Below are 20,987 nucleotides of genomic sequence, written 5' to 3'. Positions count from 1 at the left end.
GAACAAACCCTTTAACCCTCTGCATGCGCCACTAGTTAAAATGTAATACATTCAGATAAACCCTCATCGTTTTTATTCGGTTCTATCAAGCGAGACAATGGATTAAAAAAATGCAAATAGCTAAACCAGGGAGGTGTAACCCACAACTGCACACGGACAGACGTACAACTACCACGTCAAAGGGATAAACAAGAACGTCAACTTTACCCTACTTTATCTAGTAAAGTGGAGAGATGTAACCCCGCCCATCTTTATTTAAACCCCGCCCGACGTCACTTAGGCAGAAGACAGTATCCCTTGTGCGGCTTGGTGCCATATTACGCGTTGAGCTCTGATTGGCCAAATCTAGTATTGAAGTCGATTACTATTTGTCAGGGCAGGATCAGCTGGGAGAGGGGCGTGGTGAAAGGCTGGAGCTGGGGAGTGTCTGTAGCTTAAGCTCTTGTTGCCCCTGGGAAGACCTTAGAGTGATTTTGCAGATTTTGCTTGTTGTTTGCTCCTTTAAAACGCCAGGTAACGATATTGTCTATTTAATGTTTTTTATATTTTGTACCAAAGGGTATCTTTTGTTCACATTCAATGATTTCTATTCCTGCAGTTTTATTCAGCTGTGTTTAATATGTTGCAGAAACCATAAACCTATTGCCTGTCATTATTAATAAATAAATATATATATATACTAGGATTATTATATCTTATTATTATATTATATATTATTAATGATTATACTTATTATTATATAGGATTATTTACTGTAACAGTCCATTATGCATTATACACAATTGCTCTAAATGCCTTTCTCTTTATTGCATCTTTATAAATGACCCACTAATGTTCTTTCTGACATGGAATGGGCTCACCTTTTGCTTTCATTCAGCCTGTAAGTATATCTATGGGCTGCAAATAATAGATATTCTTCTTCTTTTGTCCAAGTCTTTAAGCTGACTGTCCCTAGTAAAATGTATTATGTTATTGTGTGTTTAAACCATTCATTGTTACAGACTTGATGTCCTGCAGCAGGCAGTCATTATTCCTCACTGGGTAGGGTTATGCTTAGAGTTGCCACTTGCCACCTGGCCAGTATTTTACCTGACTGACCAGTAAAAATGATACCTGATGTTATCAATAGGGAAAAAATATAAATATATAGGAAGGCCGGTATTTTTTTCCAATAAAGGTGGCAACCCTAGTTATGCAGAATGTGCAACTGATAATGTATCCAGGTTAGAAATAGTGGGAGAGCAGATAAAACTGCTCAAGATAGAACTTCAGCGGGTTGTAAATGATGTAGATGCTTGTGCATGTTGATGTCATGTCGAGAAAAAGCTATATACCGTAGATCTGTGTTAACGAGATCAATGAACTGTGGTGCAATGCCTGTGCATGGGCTCCCCATGTCACCCATCATTTCACCCATGCTTTAGCCCAGGCTGTGTTTTCACTCCTATTCATTATTGGGGAACTTTTTTAAAAAAATAAATAAAATAATAGTCCAGAAATAGTCAGCTAGAAACGATGTACTATTTTTTAAATAATCACGTTCCACTGCCCTCTCAGCAATCTAATTCTCTCTGGCATCTGGTTGATGATTAGCTGTAATACATGTTTGATCTGTGCTCTTTTTGCCTAGATAATGTATTAGAGGTAACTGTCTAAAAAAAACCCTCTGACACAGAGCTACATAGAGGCAGATTGCTGAGAGGAGGATAGTGAAGAGTAATTATTTAACTGGCACATATACAGGTATAGGAGCCATTATCCGGGAACCCAATATCCGTTATCCTGAAAAGACCATCTCCCAGACTCCATTTTATCCAAAAAAAAAAATTTTTTTAAAAAATGATTTCCTTTTTCTTTATTATAATAAAACAGTAACATACACATGATCCAAACTAAGATATAATTAATCCTTATTGGAAGCAAAACCAACCAATTGGGTTTATTTAATGTTCACATGATTTTCTTGTAGCCTTAAGGTATGAAGATCCAAATTATGGAAAGATCCGTTATCCAGAAAACCAATTGCAAAATTTGAATATCACTCTTTACATCATACAGCTGTCCAGTACTGGTACATGTGTATTACAGTAAACATACACAGTAACATCCTTCTCTTTATTGTTGCAATTCAAATCTGTGACTTTACAAAATGCTGGGAGCATGTTGCTAACACCTTTAAGAAACCAATATGGCTCCTGTCTGTTTTAAAAAAAAAATGCTCTGTGGTTAGAAGACACCAACTATTTAGATATAATAACTGTATCAATATCTGTTAAAACACAAAAAAAAATTTCCTTTAAAAGAGAAGGAAAGGCGCTCTTTACTTGGGGGTGCCAAAAGTTAGCAACTCCCAAGTGATTGTATATACATACCTCACTTTGCCTAACTTTTGGCAACTCCAAATAAATATGCCTTTCCTTCTAGTTAAAATGCTTGTCTGAAACCTTAAATGATTTAATAGTAAAGGGGTTATTTATTTAATGTTATTCTACCTTAAATATCTATGCCTCATATGGGCTTGACAAGTGCACTATTAATAACAAAAAATGTTTGATTTAAGTTAAAGTTCTCTCTAGTAGAATTCTGGCAGGGGTTCTGGCGGAAAGGTTGGGTCTGGTCTCCTTTAACTACTATTGATGCCTTTGCCAATAAGACAGGGGCCTATATGGCTGCTGTTGTAACCAAGCTGTAAACAGCAGGGATCACAATGTGAGCTGTTAAAGGAGAAATAAACCTGTGGGGGAAAAAACCCTACCCCCACCCCAGGTAGACCTCCTTTCCTCCTCCCCCCGGGGAAATGCCCTATACTCCATACTTGCCCCTCGGCGCAGATTCTTCCAGCAAAGTTCCACGCGTCCATCTTCTGCATCCTCTGTAAGCTGACTGCGAGATCGGTATTTCTGCGCATTCTCAGTTGGAGCAGTTTGCCGGTATGCGCAACTGCGATGTGCAGAATTACACTGAAATTGCCGATCTCCCAGTCAGTTTACCGGAACTTCGCTGGAAGAATCTGCGCCGAGGGGTAAGTATGGAGTATGGGGCATTTCCCCAGGGGGGGGGAGAGTTAGCCTGGGGGGAGGAGGGAGGGAGGTCTACCTGGGGTGGGGGGTAGGGGTTTTTTCCCCACTGGTTGATTTTTCCTTTAAGGAGATTCCATTATGCTAAAATAGACAGATTGTAAATTTATATACACCTGAATAGTATATACTAGTGCTAAGTCTAGAAGCATATGATCATTAAGCAGGGGAAGCAATAACAATAACCTAAGATCTCGGTTGATCTCCATATATCCTAAGGGTAAGGGCACACCTGGTGATTCGGATTTAGTCGCCTGGCAACTAATCCCCTCTTCATTGGGGCGACTAATCTCCCGAACAGCTTCCCCTGTCTTCCGCCGGCTATAATGAAAAATCACCTGCGGCATGGCACATGCGGCGCTTCGTTTTCCGAAGTTGCCTTGAGTTGCCTCACAAGGATACTTCAGGCGACTTCGAAATACGAAGCGCCGCGTGTGCCATGCAGCAGGCTATTTTTCATTGTAGCCGGCGGAAGACAGGGGGAAGCCGTTCGGGGAGATTAGTCGCCCCAAAGAAGAGCCGATTAGTTGCCAGGCCACTAAATCTCCCTGAATCGCCAGTGTGCCCTTACCCTAAGCCACACGGCCCTCCACACATAATTGACATAATGTCAATTGACTATCCAGCAATAGTTTAAAGGGTTTAAATATTATCCCCAAACAAAGGTGTGGGCTAATGGAGCACACACTGCGGTTGGGTAACAGTAGTTTTTTATTCATTTTTAAATTACCCCACCGTCAGCGATAGGCCATCCGCACTGCGAGAGAGCTCCCAGTGCAAGCGGCCATGTTGTACATCACATGTGCATAATAATGCACTTCTGACATTGTGCGCATAATGAGCAAGTTGCGGCATTCGCTCATTATATGCACGTGTGTGCCTCAACATGGCTGCCTGTACAGTGGCTGCCTGTACAGGGAGCTTCCTCATGGTGTGGGTGTCCTATTGCTGGCAGGGCAAAATCAATGTAGAGGAACGGAGCACCTCAGAGCCAGAATAATATGTTAAAGTAAAAATTTATTATAAATCCATCAAAAATTACAGCAGCATCTCTCCTGTGGGGCTGCCCGCTTAACACGTTTCGTGACTCACTGCCACTTCATCAGAAGCTGGCGGAGGTAAGGATAAGGATGCGGGTAAGGATCAAAAGCAAACTACCTAGACAGTTATGTCCCATGTGCCCCCCTTCCTGTTCAAGTCGCTGACTAAGTTAGAGAGCTGAAAAGCAGGAAGTTGGGTTCTGATTATTATGTGAGACATACAGTCACTCCAGCCTTTATACATTACATTTTTGGCTAACTAACTATATTAGAAACATTTTTTTATTTTGCACAGGCTAGCTATTTACTCAGTTTGATGTTACACTGAACTGTTCCTTTTGTGTATAATTCTGATATATTGCAGCAGTAATTCAAGTGAAAACTGGGCTTCCCCTTCACCTAAATCTGTTATGTGCATTATTCAAACAAGAAAACTGCCTAGTCATAGCTCTTGCATAATTTAAAAAAGATTATCAGTATTTGAACAATTGTATCTGCCAGGGAAACATATATGTTCTTCTGCAAAGTATTATTACAGACCAGGTTAAAATGAAAACCTAACAAAGGTAAATGTAAATATTTGTTTAATTTAAGGGATAGAGTCGTTTCCAAGTTTAGGAAGGTGTCGGTATGCCTCTATAAACCCTAACATTGCTAACCTTTTCTAATGCAAGTCCCCCCTATCACCCCCAGCTGAAAAATCAATGTTTTTTATTTCTTGAGCTAAGTAGAGCAAACCGGGAAACTGAAACTGTATGGCATTTTCAGAGTAGGTAATTCATTCATGAGTGCACAGATAAATAGAAGCCAATGATGCAGGCTACCTAGGTTTTTCTGGATAACTGATCTTTCTGTAATTTGGATATTCATTTCTACTAGAAATTCATGTAAACGTTAAATAAACTCAATAGGCTGGTTTTGCTTCCCATAAGGATTAATTATATCTGTTTGGATCAAGTACAAGGTACTGTTTTATTACAGAGAAAAAGTATATCATTTTTAAAAATTTGCATTAATTGCATAAAATGGAGTCTATGGGAGACTGTCTTTCTATAATTCTGAGCTTTCTGGATAATAGATCTCATACCAGTAATTTTATCTTGGTAGAAAAAAAGGAATGTAATGGATACTAATACAAAATGTAAAAATATATTGTATTACAAGTCAAAAATCTGTTTGCTAATGTAGACGTATTATATCTTTCTTTTGTAGGATGTCCAAGAAAATTAATGGTGGTTCTGTGGTAGAAATGCAAGGAGATGAGATGACTCGAGTTATATGGGACCTGATTAAAGAGAAGCTAATTTTGCCCTACGTGGAGTTGGATTTGCACAGGTAAGACACTGTGCTAGACATATAAATGCCATTTACAAATCGGCTTCTATTTGCATTCAAATTGTTTCTTTGGCAATTCAGGTGCGTAAACAAGGTTCTAGGGCTGTAGATGTTCAGAGGAACCAGGAGGTACATTTTAAGCTTAGAAGGGAAAATCAAATGAAGTACAATGTGAAGGTACAAACTCAGATTTAGCTTTTGTGGTATATGGATGGATAGTGCATGTTAGGATGAAGAATCTGGTTGTTGAAACTGCTGCTTTAGAGGAAGGTGAATCCACAACTTTATTGGTCTGCTCCATAGGGGTAAATTTTAAAAGACATGGGGTATTGGTCTGCTCCATAGGGGTAAATTTTAAAAGACATGGGGGTCATTTTCTGCAGTAATTTAATGTAGAAACTTTTAGGGAGGAAACATTCTGTGCAATGTATCAGTTCAGCTAAGGGATTTCATAGGGATACAAATTTATTTCTGGGAGAGATGCCTCTTGTCACAAACATTATTGTGTGCTTTTAACATTCATTGAGGGTTGTGCAATAAAAGGCACTAAGTTTGCCATGGGGCAGTAACCCATAGCAACCAATCAGCAGGTACAATTTACTAGTCACCTGTTAAAGTGCAAACATCTTATTAGTTGCGATGGGTTACTGCTCCTGGGCAAACTTAGTTCCTTTTTTTACATATGGGGAGTTGTGTACTAGGCTGATCAAACACTCAGGGCTGTAAAATAACTGTAGCTTTCCTCTGAAGGCTCCTGTCAATTACTTTCCTTTGTTTTTGGGAAATGCTTACATTTATAAAGACACTTAACATTTTGAAGAGTTAATTGTTAATGTATGAGATAGTAGTGATTCTCCCTGTGTAGTCACCATGAATGTGATATTACCCCCATATGTAATTGTCTTATTCATTTTCCTATTTGTTTTTATATTAACTGATCAGTAATTATGGTTCTACATCGATGTGTTTGCCTTGCTCTGCACTTTGATTTCCCTTATAACCTAGATAAGTGTACCTGCCACCATATCACTATAGGTTGTAACTAGCCAATAAGCAATTGTGTATTGCACAAGTATTTGCTTTGGCATTTGCTGCTGTTTGACCTTTGTTTTCCTTCTTGACTTGTTTTTTCAATAAGTGTAACTTTGAACAGAGCAAGGAACTGGCTTACCTAGATGGACTGCATTAGCTCCATAGCCTGAGAATATAAGGATAAAGGTCAGAGTGCTGAATCTGCCTGTCCCCCACATGCCTACACGTTACACCCTTACAACGGCTGCTCTTTCCAGTTGTAGTGAGTTGTATGCCAGCCGTGTATGAAAGCTTTACTACAAAAACTCAGTCATCATTCAGCATCACATAATATCTGAATCCAGATAAGCTTTAGTGAAAGTGATAAAACACTAGACTAATACTTTCTTCATGCTGGCTCAAATCGAGACATGCTAAAAATGGAAACTCTGTGCTAATAATTCAACAGACAGTAAAGTGAGATTTCACTTACCTGTTAAGAATAAAAAATATTGCATCAGGGTTATTATTATTAAAATAGTCCATTAAATTTGAGTTAAAAGAGAACTAAAGCTTTAACTAAAGTAGGCTAGAAATGTGATACATAATGCTTTGGGCTCCTGTACCAGCCCAAGGCAACCACTGCCCTTTAGCAGTAAAGATCTGTATCTCCAAAGATGCCCCAGTAGCCCATCTTCTTTTCTGCTGATTCACTGCTCATGCTCTTTGCTGGTGTCACGGAGCTTAGGGACTGATTCACAATATACAGTACACATAGAATATAAATGTCACAATATAAGACTGATTGATTAATAATTAATACAGATAATTACTACATTGCAGCACAGAAACCAGTGCAACTTGCATCACCGTTCAATAATCAGTCCTGTAGCATCAGCTTATATTACAGGCCAACCTCATTTTCTGCTTGATAATATACGACGACCCCTAAGCTTAGCTTCTCAACAGCTGCTCAGAGCCCACTGAGCATGTGAGTGTCACAGACACTTTCCAAGATGGTGACCCCCTGTGACAAGTTTGAAGTCCTGGATCATTGCTGCTATTGAGAAACTGAAATCTTAGGCTGGTGCAATAAGTTCATTATATAAAATATGGCATTTATAGCCATATTCATTTTTAGGGTTTAGTTCTCCTGTAAATGTTGATGCAGTGAAAAGCACTTTCCTAAGGCAAAGGGTCTGCTTCTCTCCTGCGTTAGTTAGTCAGGGGAAGAGAAGCTGATCCGTTACAAAAAAACCACTGTGTGTAGCTACAAATAATATATTGGGCTAGCTGAAACAGTATATAAGTGGTAGGTGCAGCAGCAGCATGTCGGTTGGGATTTCAGGAGGATTTTGTTTTCCAGACCTCTACACTGTCCTCTCTACTAATGTAGCATTGATCTATGATGAATCAGGAATAACAGTTTTACAAAGATGTGCCCTAATTATACTTCATAGTAATTTTAAAGGAGACATGTGTGGAAAAACAAGAATGCGCCAGTGTATTATACGCATTTAAATATAGAAGGAAAATAATGTTTCTGTCTGATTTTGCAAAACCTTACTACTCCTGCCCATCTGTTCCACTTCCTGCTGCCTCCTTTCCCAGGCTGTGCAGGGGAGTTGGTGGCACTCGGAGCACTGTAGTGTAGTATAGGAACCAAACAGCAATTAGGCTGACCTGATTCCTGTCTTTGCTTCTGAATGCATGGTTGTGATTGCCTGTCCCCCTCCTATTGTGCTTCTGGCAGGGACCGTTAGGGAACGCCCACCCCTCATTTGAAACATGGACCTTAGCAGATCAATAGGGAGCTCCAATAAAGGGGCCATTTTTAAAAAATAGTATTTTTTAAGCCCAAAGTAAAACCAGCACCATGTATTCTACATTATTGCCTAAAATATTAGGGGGTTTCCACTTATCCTGTATGTCTCATTTAAAGCTGGCCATGATGATTCAGATTTTGTAAATCTAACTATTCAGATTTAATCTGTAGGATTAAAGTAGGAAAAATAACAAATCAGACAATTTTCTGGCCATTAATTGGCACACCGCAAAAGTACTAAAATGATGTCCAGGAAATATTAATGACAGTCACCCATGGATGTCGTCAGCTAGGCTTACTTTTTAGTGACTGTGCTGGGTTTTAGTATGTCCGTAATGAACTGTTGCATTGTTTGTTGCAAAAGCTTTCCTGAGAAGTACCGATAAAACTGAAACTCTTTCCATTATTTTTCCGTTGTACAAATTAAATCTGTCCACAAAGAGAGAAATATCTTCAAGCAGTTATTGGAATTGCATTTGAAACCTCATTTCTTTATCGCTGTTGCAGTTCTTTGTTTGTCAGGTAACAATTTTGAAAAACTGCTGATTAATGCCATCAGATAATAAGATCAGAGGTGGCCGGCTGATGCCTCCTATCTCCATGTATTGGAGGTCATTGACCGCCAGTATAGAACACTGAAAGACCTGTTTACTAAGAGCTGAATTTTTTTCCCGACAAATCTAATAAAATGCATGTTTTTCCTGTTTTTCTAAGAAGCTCTAAAAATGTGAGATTTATTAAGTGTAAAACCCATGAAAAACTGCTTATGCAAAACTTTGCCAGGGAAAAGTTTTTGAGGTGCTATAGAGCTGTGCTGGTCCCATTAGACTGTTGCAAATCAATTTGGACTTCTAGAGGCTTTTGGATATCTTTTTCTCTAGGAATTGTCGCAAAGTATTAAAATTTTTAAAGGTTTTTAAGGTATTCCGGTTTTACTCTTTTATTCAGATCCTTAATAAATGTCATGACATTCGTAGTTTAGAGTTTGTGAGTTTAGTCGTGGTTTTAAAAACCTCTAAAACCACTAAAATCTGACCTTTGATAAATAGGTCTCTGAGTCACAACACCTTCTGATCCTACACTGTGATCACCCTGCCTACTGGTGACTCTACAATCTGACAATATACATAATTACATTTAAAATGTGGAACCTGCTTTTAGAGCTTTACTGTATATAACATCAGACAATGCCTTCCATTGTAGTCTAATCTTTCTGTATACTGGCATCTATTTGTTTTCCCACATTTGCATTTATGAAAAGTTTTGATATGATAATCCAGATTGCTAAAACTTTTGGGGTTGATAAATCCTGAAAAATTCAATTCTCCACTTACCTTTAAATGCATTTCATAATTTTGCCCAGACAAACACTATTCTATGTAATGGACCAAAACATTACAATTTTGCTGCCAATTCAACGTACAGCCAGGGCAAAAAGTCTTGAAAAGTTAATCAAGGTGTGTGTGTGTGGGAGGGGGGTGGGGGGGGGTTATCACCGAGTAAATCTATGGGAAGCTCATGCATCTCCTTTTTTTTCTTCCATTTTTCTAGAAATGAAAAATAAATTGGGGAAAATTAATCAACCCCCACACACACACACTAGTTTGATAAATCCCTCCCTGTGTCATGTAGCAAAGTGGGAAATATTTGATAAGAAAATGAGTTTTTTGTCTTTTATTTTGTACACTGATTGTCTTTGTTATTCTCTTGTTATTCTACAGCTATGATCTGGGCATGGAGAACCGTGATGCCACAGACGATCAAGTCACAGTGGATGCCGCAGAAGCAATTAAAAAGTACAACGTTGGCATCAAGTGTGCCACTATTACACCTGATGAGAAGAGGGTAGAGGAGTTTAATCTGAAACAAATGTGGAAATCTCCAAATGGAACTATCAGGAATATTCTTGGAGGGACTGTGTTCAGAGAGGCCATCATTTGCAAGAACATCCCAAGGCTGGTTTCAGGATGGATCAAACCCATTATCATCGGTCGTCATGCTTATGGTGACCAGGTAAACTAAACGTGCCATTCTGTGAGAGCCTAATCATTATTACATGTGGCTGACCACAAAGCATTCATCATGAAATGTATGAAATCCAGACAGATGTTTTCCATAATTTATTGTGTTTGTCATCAGAACGGACAGCATAGTTATAGTGACTGACCTTAAAGGGGTTGTTCACCTTTGAGTTAACTGTTAGTATGATATAGAGAGTGATGTTGTGAGACAATTTGCAATTAGTTTTCATTTTTTATTCTTTGTGGTTTTTCAGTTATTTAGCTTTTTATTCAGCAGCTCTCCGGTATGCAATTTCAGCAATCCAGTTGCCAGGGTGCATTGATTTGAATAAGAGACTGAAATATCAAAAGGAGAGGACTTGAATAGACAAATGAGTAATAACAAGTTACAATAACAATACATTTGTAGCCTTACAGAGCATTTGTTTTTTAGACAGGGTCAGTGACCCCTATTTGAAGCTGGAAAGTGTCCAAAGAAGAAGGCAAATAATTAAGAACTGGCCATTCTATAACATACTAAAAGTTGACTTAAAAGTGAAATACCCCTTTAATTTCCACACCCTTGTAATGTTCAACAAGGTATCCAATATTCTATATTTAAAATCCAGAAAAAAATAGAAAGCTGTGCAGATACAGATCTATTAATCAAAGTAACATTTATCAATCTGGAAAGGTATAATATGGTTGTCAGCATTCCCATTATACTGGCCAGAATAAGCAGCTGACGGTACAAGATACTTTAAAATACAAAGGTCTTCTCAAGTTTGTCATTAATATGTAACCTGTAACCTTTAACATAGAAACCAGAATACAAATGCATTGCACAGTTTATTAGTGCCGTTGTCTCAGGATCAAACCACTTTTGAACACAACATTTTCAAGACTGTAGGTAACTTAATCTTATTTTTACACTGAGGGGCAGATTTATCAAGGGTCGAATTTTGAGGGTTAAAAAACCCTCGAATTCGACCCTCGAAGTAAAATCCTTCGAATATCGAATTCGAATCAAAATCGTTAGATCGAAGGATTTTTATTCAACCAAAAAAAACTTAGAAAAGTGCTGGGGAAGGTCCCCATAGGCTAAAATTGGACTTCGGTCGTTTTAATTTGGCGAAGTATGAAGTCGAAGTTTTTTTTAAAGAGACAGTACTTCGATTATCGAATGGTCAAACGATTTTTACTTCAATTCGATCGTCGAAGTACCCAAAAAATTACTTCAAAATTCGAATATTTTTTGATTCGAACTATTCACTCGAGCTTAGTTAATCTGCCCCCGAAAGGCATCCAGAAAATGGTGTGAGCTGCTTAGCCTTGCTTGCCGCTTTTTTTTAGCTGAGCTGCTATTGCAGATGTAAAAATGCTCCTGTCAAGTTGTTTTTTTTATGTCACAATAACCAAGTATGTTAAATATTGTGGAAACAAGCATCTGAGCTTTATCCCAAGCTTTTGCTAAAGCTATCATTATATGCCCATTAACTATGCACTTTATAGGAATTATAACATTATACATTAGGACATTTGTTGCCTATTCTTTATGTATGAATGAATACAAATCCCACCAATAATGTCCCAGTGTCTAATGGAGAGCCTTCCTAGAAAACTACAGGGTAAAGGCTTTTCTTACTCATTTATTTTATTTATGGGAAGTATGGCACTGCTATAGTACAATTTGACACCAGGAATGAAATCTGTAATGAATTAAAGGAGTTGTTCACCTTTGAAATAAACTTTTAGTGTGATTTAGTGAGTGATATTATGAGACAATTTGTAATTGGTTTTCATTTTTAATTATTTGTGGTTTTTTGAGTTATTTAAATTTGTATTTAGCAGCTCTACCGTTTGTAATTTCAGCAAACGTGTTGCTTGGGTCCAATTTACCCTAGCAACCATGCATTGATTTAAATAAGAACCTACAATATGAATAAGAGAGGGTCTGAATAGAAGGAAGAGTAATAAAACGTAGAAATAGCAATACATGTGTAGCTTTACAGCAAATTTGGTTTTTAGATGAGGTCAGTGACCCCCATTTAAAGGAAAACTATACCCCCCAAACAATGTAGGTCTCTATAGAAAGATATTGCATAAAACAGCTCATATGTAAAATCCTGCTTCATGTAAATAAACCATTTTCATAATACTATACTTTTCTAGTAGTATGTGCCATTGGGTAATCATAAATAGAAAATTGCCATTTTAAAAAATAAGGGCCGCTCCCTGGGATCGTAGGATTCACTGTACTCCCAAACATACCAACAAACTATACATGTTAGGTCACATGAGCCAATTAACAGACAGAGTTGTGTCTTTTGTTTCCACACTTCTTCCTGTTACAGTTAGTGTTGTAGTATTTCTGGTCAGGTGATCTCTGAGGCAGCACAGATAGAGTCATGAAATGGTGGCTCAAGGCAAAAGATGTAAAAGGGCAATATTTACTTAAATATATAAACCAGTTTGGCAAGATTCTTTAATATGCCACTTAATATGATATGAACTATCTGTTGCTCAAGTGTTCATTTTGGGGGTATAGGTTTCCTTTAAAGGGGTGATTTACCTTTTTTAGTATGTTATAGAATGGCTAATTCTAAGAAATTTTTCAACTGGCCTTAATTTTTTATAGTATTTTGCTTTTAAAGGAAACCTATACCCCCAAAATGAACACTTGAGCAACAGATAGTTCATATCATATTAAGTGGCATATTAAAGAATCTTGCCAAACTGGTTTATATATTTAAGTAAATATTGCCCTTTTACATCTTTTGCCTTGAGCCACCATTTCATGACTCTATCTGTGCTGCCTCAGAGATCACCTGACCAGAAATACTACAACACTAACTGTAACAGGAAGAAGTGTGGAAACAAAAGACACAACTCTGTCTGTTAATTGGCTCATGTGACCTAACATGTATAGTTTGTTGGTATGTTTGGGAGTACAGTGAATCCTACGATCCCAGGGAGCGGCCCTTATTTTTTAAAATGGCAATTTTCTATTTATGATTACCCAATGGCACATACTACTAGAAAAGTATAGTATTATGAAAATGGTTTATTTACATGAAGCAGGATTTTACATATGAGCTGTTTTATGCAATATCTTTCTATAGAGACCTACATTGTTTGGGGGGTATAGTTTTCCTTTAATGAAATCGCCTTGCACAGCTATAGGCATGTTGGTATGAAAGGGTATTAGTAATGGGCATACTTGTAGTGTAAATACTGTTAATTGCCCATGTACTTCACATGCAAAGGATGTTCAGGAATGCATTTAATGTGAGATTTTAAAACTAGTTCTCGATTGCATATAAACCACTTAGTATTCCTCTCTCAGTATAGAGCAACTGACTTTGTGGTCCCTGGGCCAGGTAAAGTGGAAATATCATTCACACCTAAGGATGGAGGGGAGGCCATTAAGTATGTTATCCATAATTTTGAAGGTACGTATATATTTCTTTTTATGTTATAATGCATATATGTCTCTCTATAGGTTCCTGACTTCATCTTTATTATACTGGATTTGGTTCTATGTTGGCAAGATACAGGGCAGTTTTTAACGTGACCTATTGCCAGGACATTTCTTTATGGTTATATATAATCTGTACTGCTGTCATAATTGTGGCACTACTAATTGTGGGAGTGTGTGTTTTATTCTTTAAAAGGAGTACCAGCATGTGGGTGAGCAGGTTTTTTGGTATATGGTCAGCTTAAAGGGGACCCATCACCCAAAAAAAATATTCAGAATCCTATTTTATCACATTAGTCAAGCAAAATGCACTTTAATTACACTATATAAATTATTTGAATCTTGTTTCCTTCAGTCTGGGAATTCATAATTATAGCAAGCAGGCAGAAGCCATTTTGTGGACACTGTTATTAAGGCAAGCCTTCCATCATCTCAGAATCTTGTTTGTGCACCAGAATGGGGGACCTGATGTCCATCCCCATGTACTGGCTACACAATTAAATGGTAAAGAGAACAGGGGAATGTGGAGAGAGCAGTGACATCTAGGAAGTGCTGAATGGAAAGTGAAAATAATTGTCTGCCCCGCCTCTATGCCCAGGGCATAGAGGAGGGGCAGACAATATTTGAATGACAGCTGATACTTTAAAATGAGCTTACAACAGCTATGAATACTTTAATAAAAAAATAGAAAACGGATGTCATGTTTAATTTGAAAAGGACTTTTATCATACAGATTTTTGTGTCTGGGTGACAGGTCCACTTTTAAGTCCTCATGACATGAAGCAGTGTAGTAAATGTGTATGATGGAAACTCATCTTGCTTTGTCTTGCGGGACAGTGGGAATATATTAAAAAAATCTCCTGCAAGAAAGGAAACAGAAATAGACAGGCGAGCACCCAGAAATAGATTCCCTAAAGAACAAAAGGGACCATTAGCCTTTTAAAGCAGTAAAGAATTTTTCCCCCCACAATATTTTAAATTGTTTTTTAGGTAAAAGTAGGCACTTTGCATTCTGCCTACAGTATCCTATAAATCCTTTCTATTCCGTGCATTTTTGCTTCTGTCTCTTACAGACTGCGGAGGCGTTGCTCTTGGGATGTACAACACGGATCAGTCCATTAGAGACTTTGCACACAGTTCTTTCCAGATGGCTCTGTCCAAAAGCTGGCCCCTTTATATGAGCACCAAAAATACCATTCTCAAGAGATATGATGGGCGATTCAAAGATATATTCCAGGAAATCTATGAGAAGTAAATGAAGTTTTCCTTCATCTATCATAATTCTCTCTCTCTCTCTCTGTTTTTATAGCCTTTTTTATATCCTTTTGAAAACTATATTCAGTATGCTTTTTTTTCACATGGCTTATGAACCCGCAGGTCAATCATGACTTAAAGCAATATTATGGATCTAAACAATGAGAGAAATAGTATAGATATCTGAGTTTAAAGTATTAAAGGATAGTGAATGAAGAAAGGAGGATATTTTATTACAAGTACCCAGTATTAAAGTGATTTTGGTACCTGCAAACATATTTTTTTTTTATATTGTTTTACTATCCCGCAAAAATATTCTGTCCTCCTTATAATGCAAATGACAGGGGATAGAGACATATTTTAAGGTAATGTGTCTGCTGAGAAATGACCCGTGATATTCCTAATGCTATGTGTGTTTTGTGTTTTTTGTTTTTGTTTTTTTGCAGGGAATACAAATCCCAGTTTGAAGAGAATAAAATCTGGTATGAACACAGGCTTATTGATGACATGGTGGCACAAGCAATGAAATCTGAAGGAGGCTTCATCTGGGCCTGCAAAAACTATGATGGGGATGTGCAATCAGATTCTGTCGCTCAAGGTTTGAAACAGATGCCAGGCTTTAAAGTTGCAATATACACCTATGTGTTTTCTCTATTCCAGAGCTGGGCCAAGTATTATTGACATCAAAGGCCCAATACTCTTAAAGGGGTTGTTCACCTTTAAATAAACTTTTAGTATGATGTAGGTAGTGATAGTCTGAGACAATTTGCAATTGGTTTTCATTTTTTTAAAAATGTATTTAGCCTTTTATTCAATTTTCAATTTGCATCTTAACCAATCTGGTAACTAGGGTCCAAATGACCCTAGCAAACATACATTGCTTTGAATAAGAGACTGAAATATGAATAGGAGAGGCCTGAATAGAAGGATTAGTAAAAAAAAAAGTAACTAACAATACATTTGTAGCCTTACAGAGCCTTTGTTTTTTAGAGGGGAGTCAGTGACGCCCATTTGAAAGCTGCAAAGAGTCAGAAGAAAAAGGCAAATAACTATAAAACTATAAAACAAATAATGGAAACCAATTGAAAAGTTGCTTAGAATTGGCCGTTCTATAACATAATAAAAGTTACCTTAAAGGTGAACCACCCCTTTAAAAGCCCAAACCACAATGCTCCTTCATTCCATATGAAACCCCATGTTCATTTTTCATTAAAGGAACAGTAACATCAAAAAATGAAACAGTTTTAAAGTAATAAAAATATAATGCAGTGTTGGATGATAGATCTATTATAGGCACATAAAATGCTTATGATTATGCTGCATTGATGCATTTTCTTCCCATTTCCAGTAAATAAATTATGGTTGATAATATTTAGCTCAAAAGTCACAAAATATTTATCTTCCTATTTAATATTTATAATGATGCAGTGCATGCACAACCTTTTATAATCTTTTTTTTATATTTGAAGGATATGGCTCTCTTGGCATGATGACTAGTGTGTTGATATGTCCTGATGGGAAGACAGTGGAGGCAGAAGCAGCCCATGGGACAGTAACTCGACATTATAGAATGCATCAAAAAGGACAAGAAACCTCAACCAACCCCATTGGTGAGCTGACGCAATTTGCCTTATTATGTTATTGTTTAATAACACTGTTTCCCCCCCCCCAAAATGTTCCTCTGCCAGAGCTATGGGCTGACAGTTTGCTGCCTTGGCAGAAAAACCAGCATTGCCACTGACAGTTTATATTCATGCCAAACCAACACAGCCACTGACAGTTTATAGTCATGCCCAAGGACACCTGTGGGATGTATAGGCCCCATTACAGCTGGGTACAGCATGGAATCACTACAGCAGCAGCTCCAGTCAAAAGCTTGCTTGGTCATCACAGATAGTATTGGTTTCCCTCATTGAGTGTGATGTGCCAAGTGCTCCATGAAGGCAATATTGTGGGAAAGTTTATGTTGCTCTTAAATAGGCAAATACAAGGCAAAGGCCAAGAGACCCCATTTATATCTAATATTTTATACCCAATTATGCTCAATCTGTGGATTGTATATTTTATTAATTCTCTGTTTCTGTTGGCAGCTTCAATCTTTGCATGGTCACGAGGTTTAGATCATAGAGCAAAACTGGATAATAACCAAGAACTTAAGAACTTTGCAACAGCCTTAGAAGAAGTCTGCATTGAAACCATTGAGGCTGGATTTATGACTAAGGACCTTGCTGCTTGTATTAAAGGTTTACCAAAGTAGGTTTATACTTATTCCAATGCCAATGTACATATAAAATACACTTTAAAACATGTGTATAATGTTTTATTTTATTTTTTTTCTCAGTGTGCAACGTGGTGACTACTTAAGTACCTTTGAATTTATGGACAAACTTGGTGAAAATCTGCAGCTGAAGCTTGCTGCTCATCCCAAGCTTTAACAGAGATGTCACTGGGAAAACAGAGCTGTCATACACTGCAATTGTTTACAATATCAGAAGCATTATCTTCTCAATAGAATGTAAAACGTCCATCCCTAGTTAGCACATACTTGAACTTCAGATTCACTTGCAGTCATTTAATTGTAACAGAATGTAAATCATTACTTTGTGTTGGTAATCCATAAGTAAATGAACTCAGTTTTATACATAATGGGACCACTGCAGTCATAAATAATCATAAATCAGGGGAAACCTGTTGCATTCCCACTGGCATAACTTTTTAGGTATGCAAGTGCTGTGGTTTTCAAATCTCAAGTTTGGTTTAAGTTTTCCTTTATTATTTGCAAGACTGAAACATTAAGGGGCCGATTCACTAACTTCGAGTGAAGGATTCGAAGTAAAAAAACTTGAAATTTCGAAGTTTTTTTTGGGCTACTTCGACCATCGAATGGACTACTTCGACCTTCGACTACGAATCAAAGGATTCGAAGTAAAAATCGTTCGACTATTCGATAGTCGAAGTACTGTCTCTTTAAAAAAAACTTCGACCCCCTAGTTCGGCATCTAAAAGCTACCGAAGTCAATGTTAGCCTATGGGGAAGGTCCCCATAGGCTTGGCTAACTTTTTTTGATCGAAGGATATTCCTTCGATCGTTGGATTTAAATCCTTTGAATCGTTCGATTCGAAGGATTTAATCGTTCGATCGAAGGAATAATCCTTCGATCGTACTATCTGCGCTAAATCCTTCGACTTCGATATTCGAAGTCGAAGAATTTTAGTTCCTAGTCGAATATCGAGGGGTAATTAACCCTCGATATTCGACCCTTAGTGAATCGGCCCCTAAGAGATGAATGAAGAATAAGCCTTGTTACAGAAATGTGCTTCCTTAAACTGCTCATTTTACCTCTGCATAAAATACCTTTTGTTTCTTTACCTCTTACCTTCACCAAAGATCTATCTATTCAATTTAAAATAAATCTACTAATTCTGGCACAAACCTGTTTGGGTGCGTGGCCTAATATCTGAAGGTATGGCCTGCTACCATCAGGATTAGAACAAGGTGAAGCTGAGCACACTCTCAATCTTCTTTCCATAAGGTAGCCTGGTGCACAATGCAGGAGGGTACGGCAACCCCCAACAGGTCAATGGTATAGGAATACACTGGCACTCGAGGCAGGTGAAATGCAGGGTTACCCAATGCTATTTATTTTGTGCAAAGCAACGTTTAGCAATGCTTGATAAACGTTGCACAAAATAAATAGCAAGGGGTAACCCTGCATTTCAACTGCCTCGAGTGCCAGTGTATTCCTATACCATTGACCTGCTACCATCAGGGGCACGGTCAGAAAGGAGCATGGCAGAAATTGCACCAATGGGGTATCCAACACAACTTAATAGTTAACTCGTAGCCTTTACAGCGAGAATAGTACAATTTTGCCTAAACTATTCATTCCCCTGTGCACATCTGAGCAAAATCATTTTATAGTGTGCCTTTATGCATTGCTAAATATGGAAATTGCACTAACATAAATAACTGATCTGGTGCATAGATCATATAATTAAAGTCCACACGATCCATTTTCATTCATGAATGCTGCTCCAATAGCCCACATTTTTATGTTATACAGAATACAACAAAGACTGATCAGGAATGTGCCAGTATACTGTTAATGTTTTCATTTCTGTTAAATGATTTACCTGGAACTCAAGCCCGTTAGAGATGTGGTGAATGCTGGGTTCTCTAGTTATCGTTCTGGGGGATCCTTGCACATCACATGTGAAGCTAATTTGGGCAGTATTTATCCAGTAAGTACTTTTGAAAATGTGAAATTCTATTCCAGAAAGGTTTGCTCTAATCTGCTCTGGCTAGACAGTGTCAATTTTCTTTATAAACTGTTAGTATACTTAATGACCATGAGAATTTAGTCCTCTCCCTGTTAATCCTAATCACCCCCATTGACTTGTATGTATCACCTTTAAGTGCAGAGTTCTTCCCTGTCAGGCGAATGTTGCTTATTACCACTGACTGCCATATTTCTGAGCAACTGCCGCCTTACTAGCAATTGTACATGCACTTTCATGAAGTTGCTATACAAGTGAATGCGGGTGTGATTTTAAGGGCCATCCTCTCATGCTATTTGTCGCTGTGGGTGAAATGCATAAAATTGCTTGTGTCTGCCATATTTTATATTCCAACTATTGTTTTACTAGCACTAGTTCAGTTTAAAGAATAAACAAAAGCAGTTTTGGCTCAGGTATGTGAATTTAAGAGACCATTTTTAAGGTATCCAGTCAACCAGTAAGTACATTTTCTAGGTATATGTCCACCTTTAGCTTTATTGACATTACATATCATTTATTTGTACAGAATTAATTTAGGTTGCAATAAGGTATCAACCTGATTGTTGGTAAAGGTCTAATTTTTTATTTTTACTCACATGTGAATTGAAAAGTAGGCCTTTGGCATAATAAACACTATTGACTCATTTTGCATAAAAAAAGTTGAATTAATAAAATTTTATGCAGTAATTCTGTGTGGCCTGATATTTACAATAATCCATTTTACAGGTATGGGACTGTTATCTGGAAACCCATTATCCAGAAAACTCCAAATTGCAGGATGCCCATCTCCCATAGATTATTTTAATCAAATAACATTTTTAAAAATTAATTCCTTTTTCTCTGTAGTTTGTACTTGATCCCAACTAAGATATAATTAATTCTTATTGGAAGTAAAACCAGTCTATTGGGTTTATTTAATGTTTACATAATTTTCTAGTAGACAAGCTATGAAGATCCAAATTCCAGAAAGATCCTAGGGGGTGGCCCTTATTTTTTAAAATGGCAATTTTCTATTTATGATTACCCAATGGCACATACTACTAGAAAAGTATATTATTGTGAAAATGGGTTATTTACATGAAGCAGGGTTTTACATATGAGCTGTTATATGCAATATCTTTTTATAGAGACCTACTTTGTTTGGGGGTATAGTTTTCCTTTAAAAAGGCGGGGTCAGGAAGAGTTTGTAGTTGGTTTGTCGGTGTGTTTTGTCATATGTATGCAGTCAGAATAGCAGTTCCAGGGTGAAATCACTACAAATCTGAGTGAGGGTGCACTGCTCACTGAGTAGCTACTGGCAGGGATGAATGTGGGGGATGGAGATGGGGCAGTTGAGGCAAAAGAGGGAGACATGCTTGTTACAGGTAAAAAGTAAAGTAGGAGGGAAAAGGGCAGGGTGGCTAGTCCACTCGGGTGTTCATGGCAGCAATCTTCTGTCTTTTTCTGAAGTTTCGGCACATGCGTAGTTGGAGTGAATTTACAGTCCCGAACCACATGTACCGAAAGTCACGGTAATTTTCGTGACTTTCGGAGCAAGCGTAGTTGTTTGGGTCGGGAAATTTACTCCAACTGCGCAAGATTACCGGAGAAGGAGGCTACCGTGAACTCCGAGGCCAGAATCTGCACGGAGGAGGGGTGAGTAAAAAAATTAGTGGAATTTGCCCGGGGGGGGGGGGTGTTTCTTTTGTG

At 37.8% G+C, this 20,987-nt stretch overlaps 1 protein-coding gene across 1 annotated transcript; it reads left to right on the top strand.

The window, feature by feature from the left end:
• The first annotated feature begins 484 nt into the window (after positions 1-484).
• Positions 485-18,422, top strand: idh1.L (isocitrate dehydrogenase 1 (NADP+) L homeolog). Its single transcript, NM_001094553.1, is given in 9 exon segments — positions 485-513; positions 5,330-5,452; positions 10,010-10,301; positions 13,635-13,740; positions 14,840-15,017; positions 15,467-15,618; positions 16,490-16,630; positions 17,111-17,273; positions 17,362-18,422. Coding segments are annotated over 8 exon segments (1,248 nt in total). The 5' UTR covers positions 485-513; position 5,330; the 3' UTR covers positions 17,456-18,422.
• Positions 18,423-20,987: the final 2,565 nt, after the last annotated feature.

The sequence above is a fragment of the Xenopus laevis genome, chromosome 9_10L (assembly GCF_017654675.1).
Source record: "Xenopus laevis strain J_2021 chromosome 9_10L, Xenopus_laevis_v10.1, whole genome shotgun sequence".
Taxonomy (NCBI): domain Eukaryota; kingdom Metazoa; phylum Chordata; class Amphibia; order Anura; family Pipidae; genus Xenopus; species Xenopus laevis.
The sequence above is the reverse complement of the archived record's forward strand: the minus strand, read 5'-3'. Positions and strand labels throughout refer to the sequence as shown.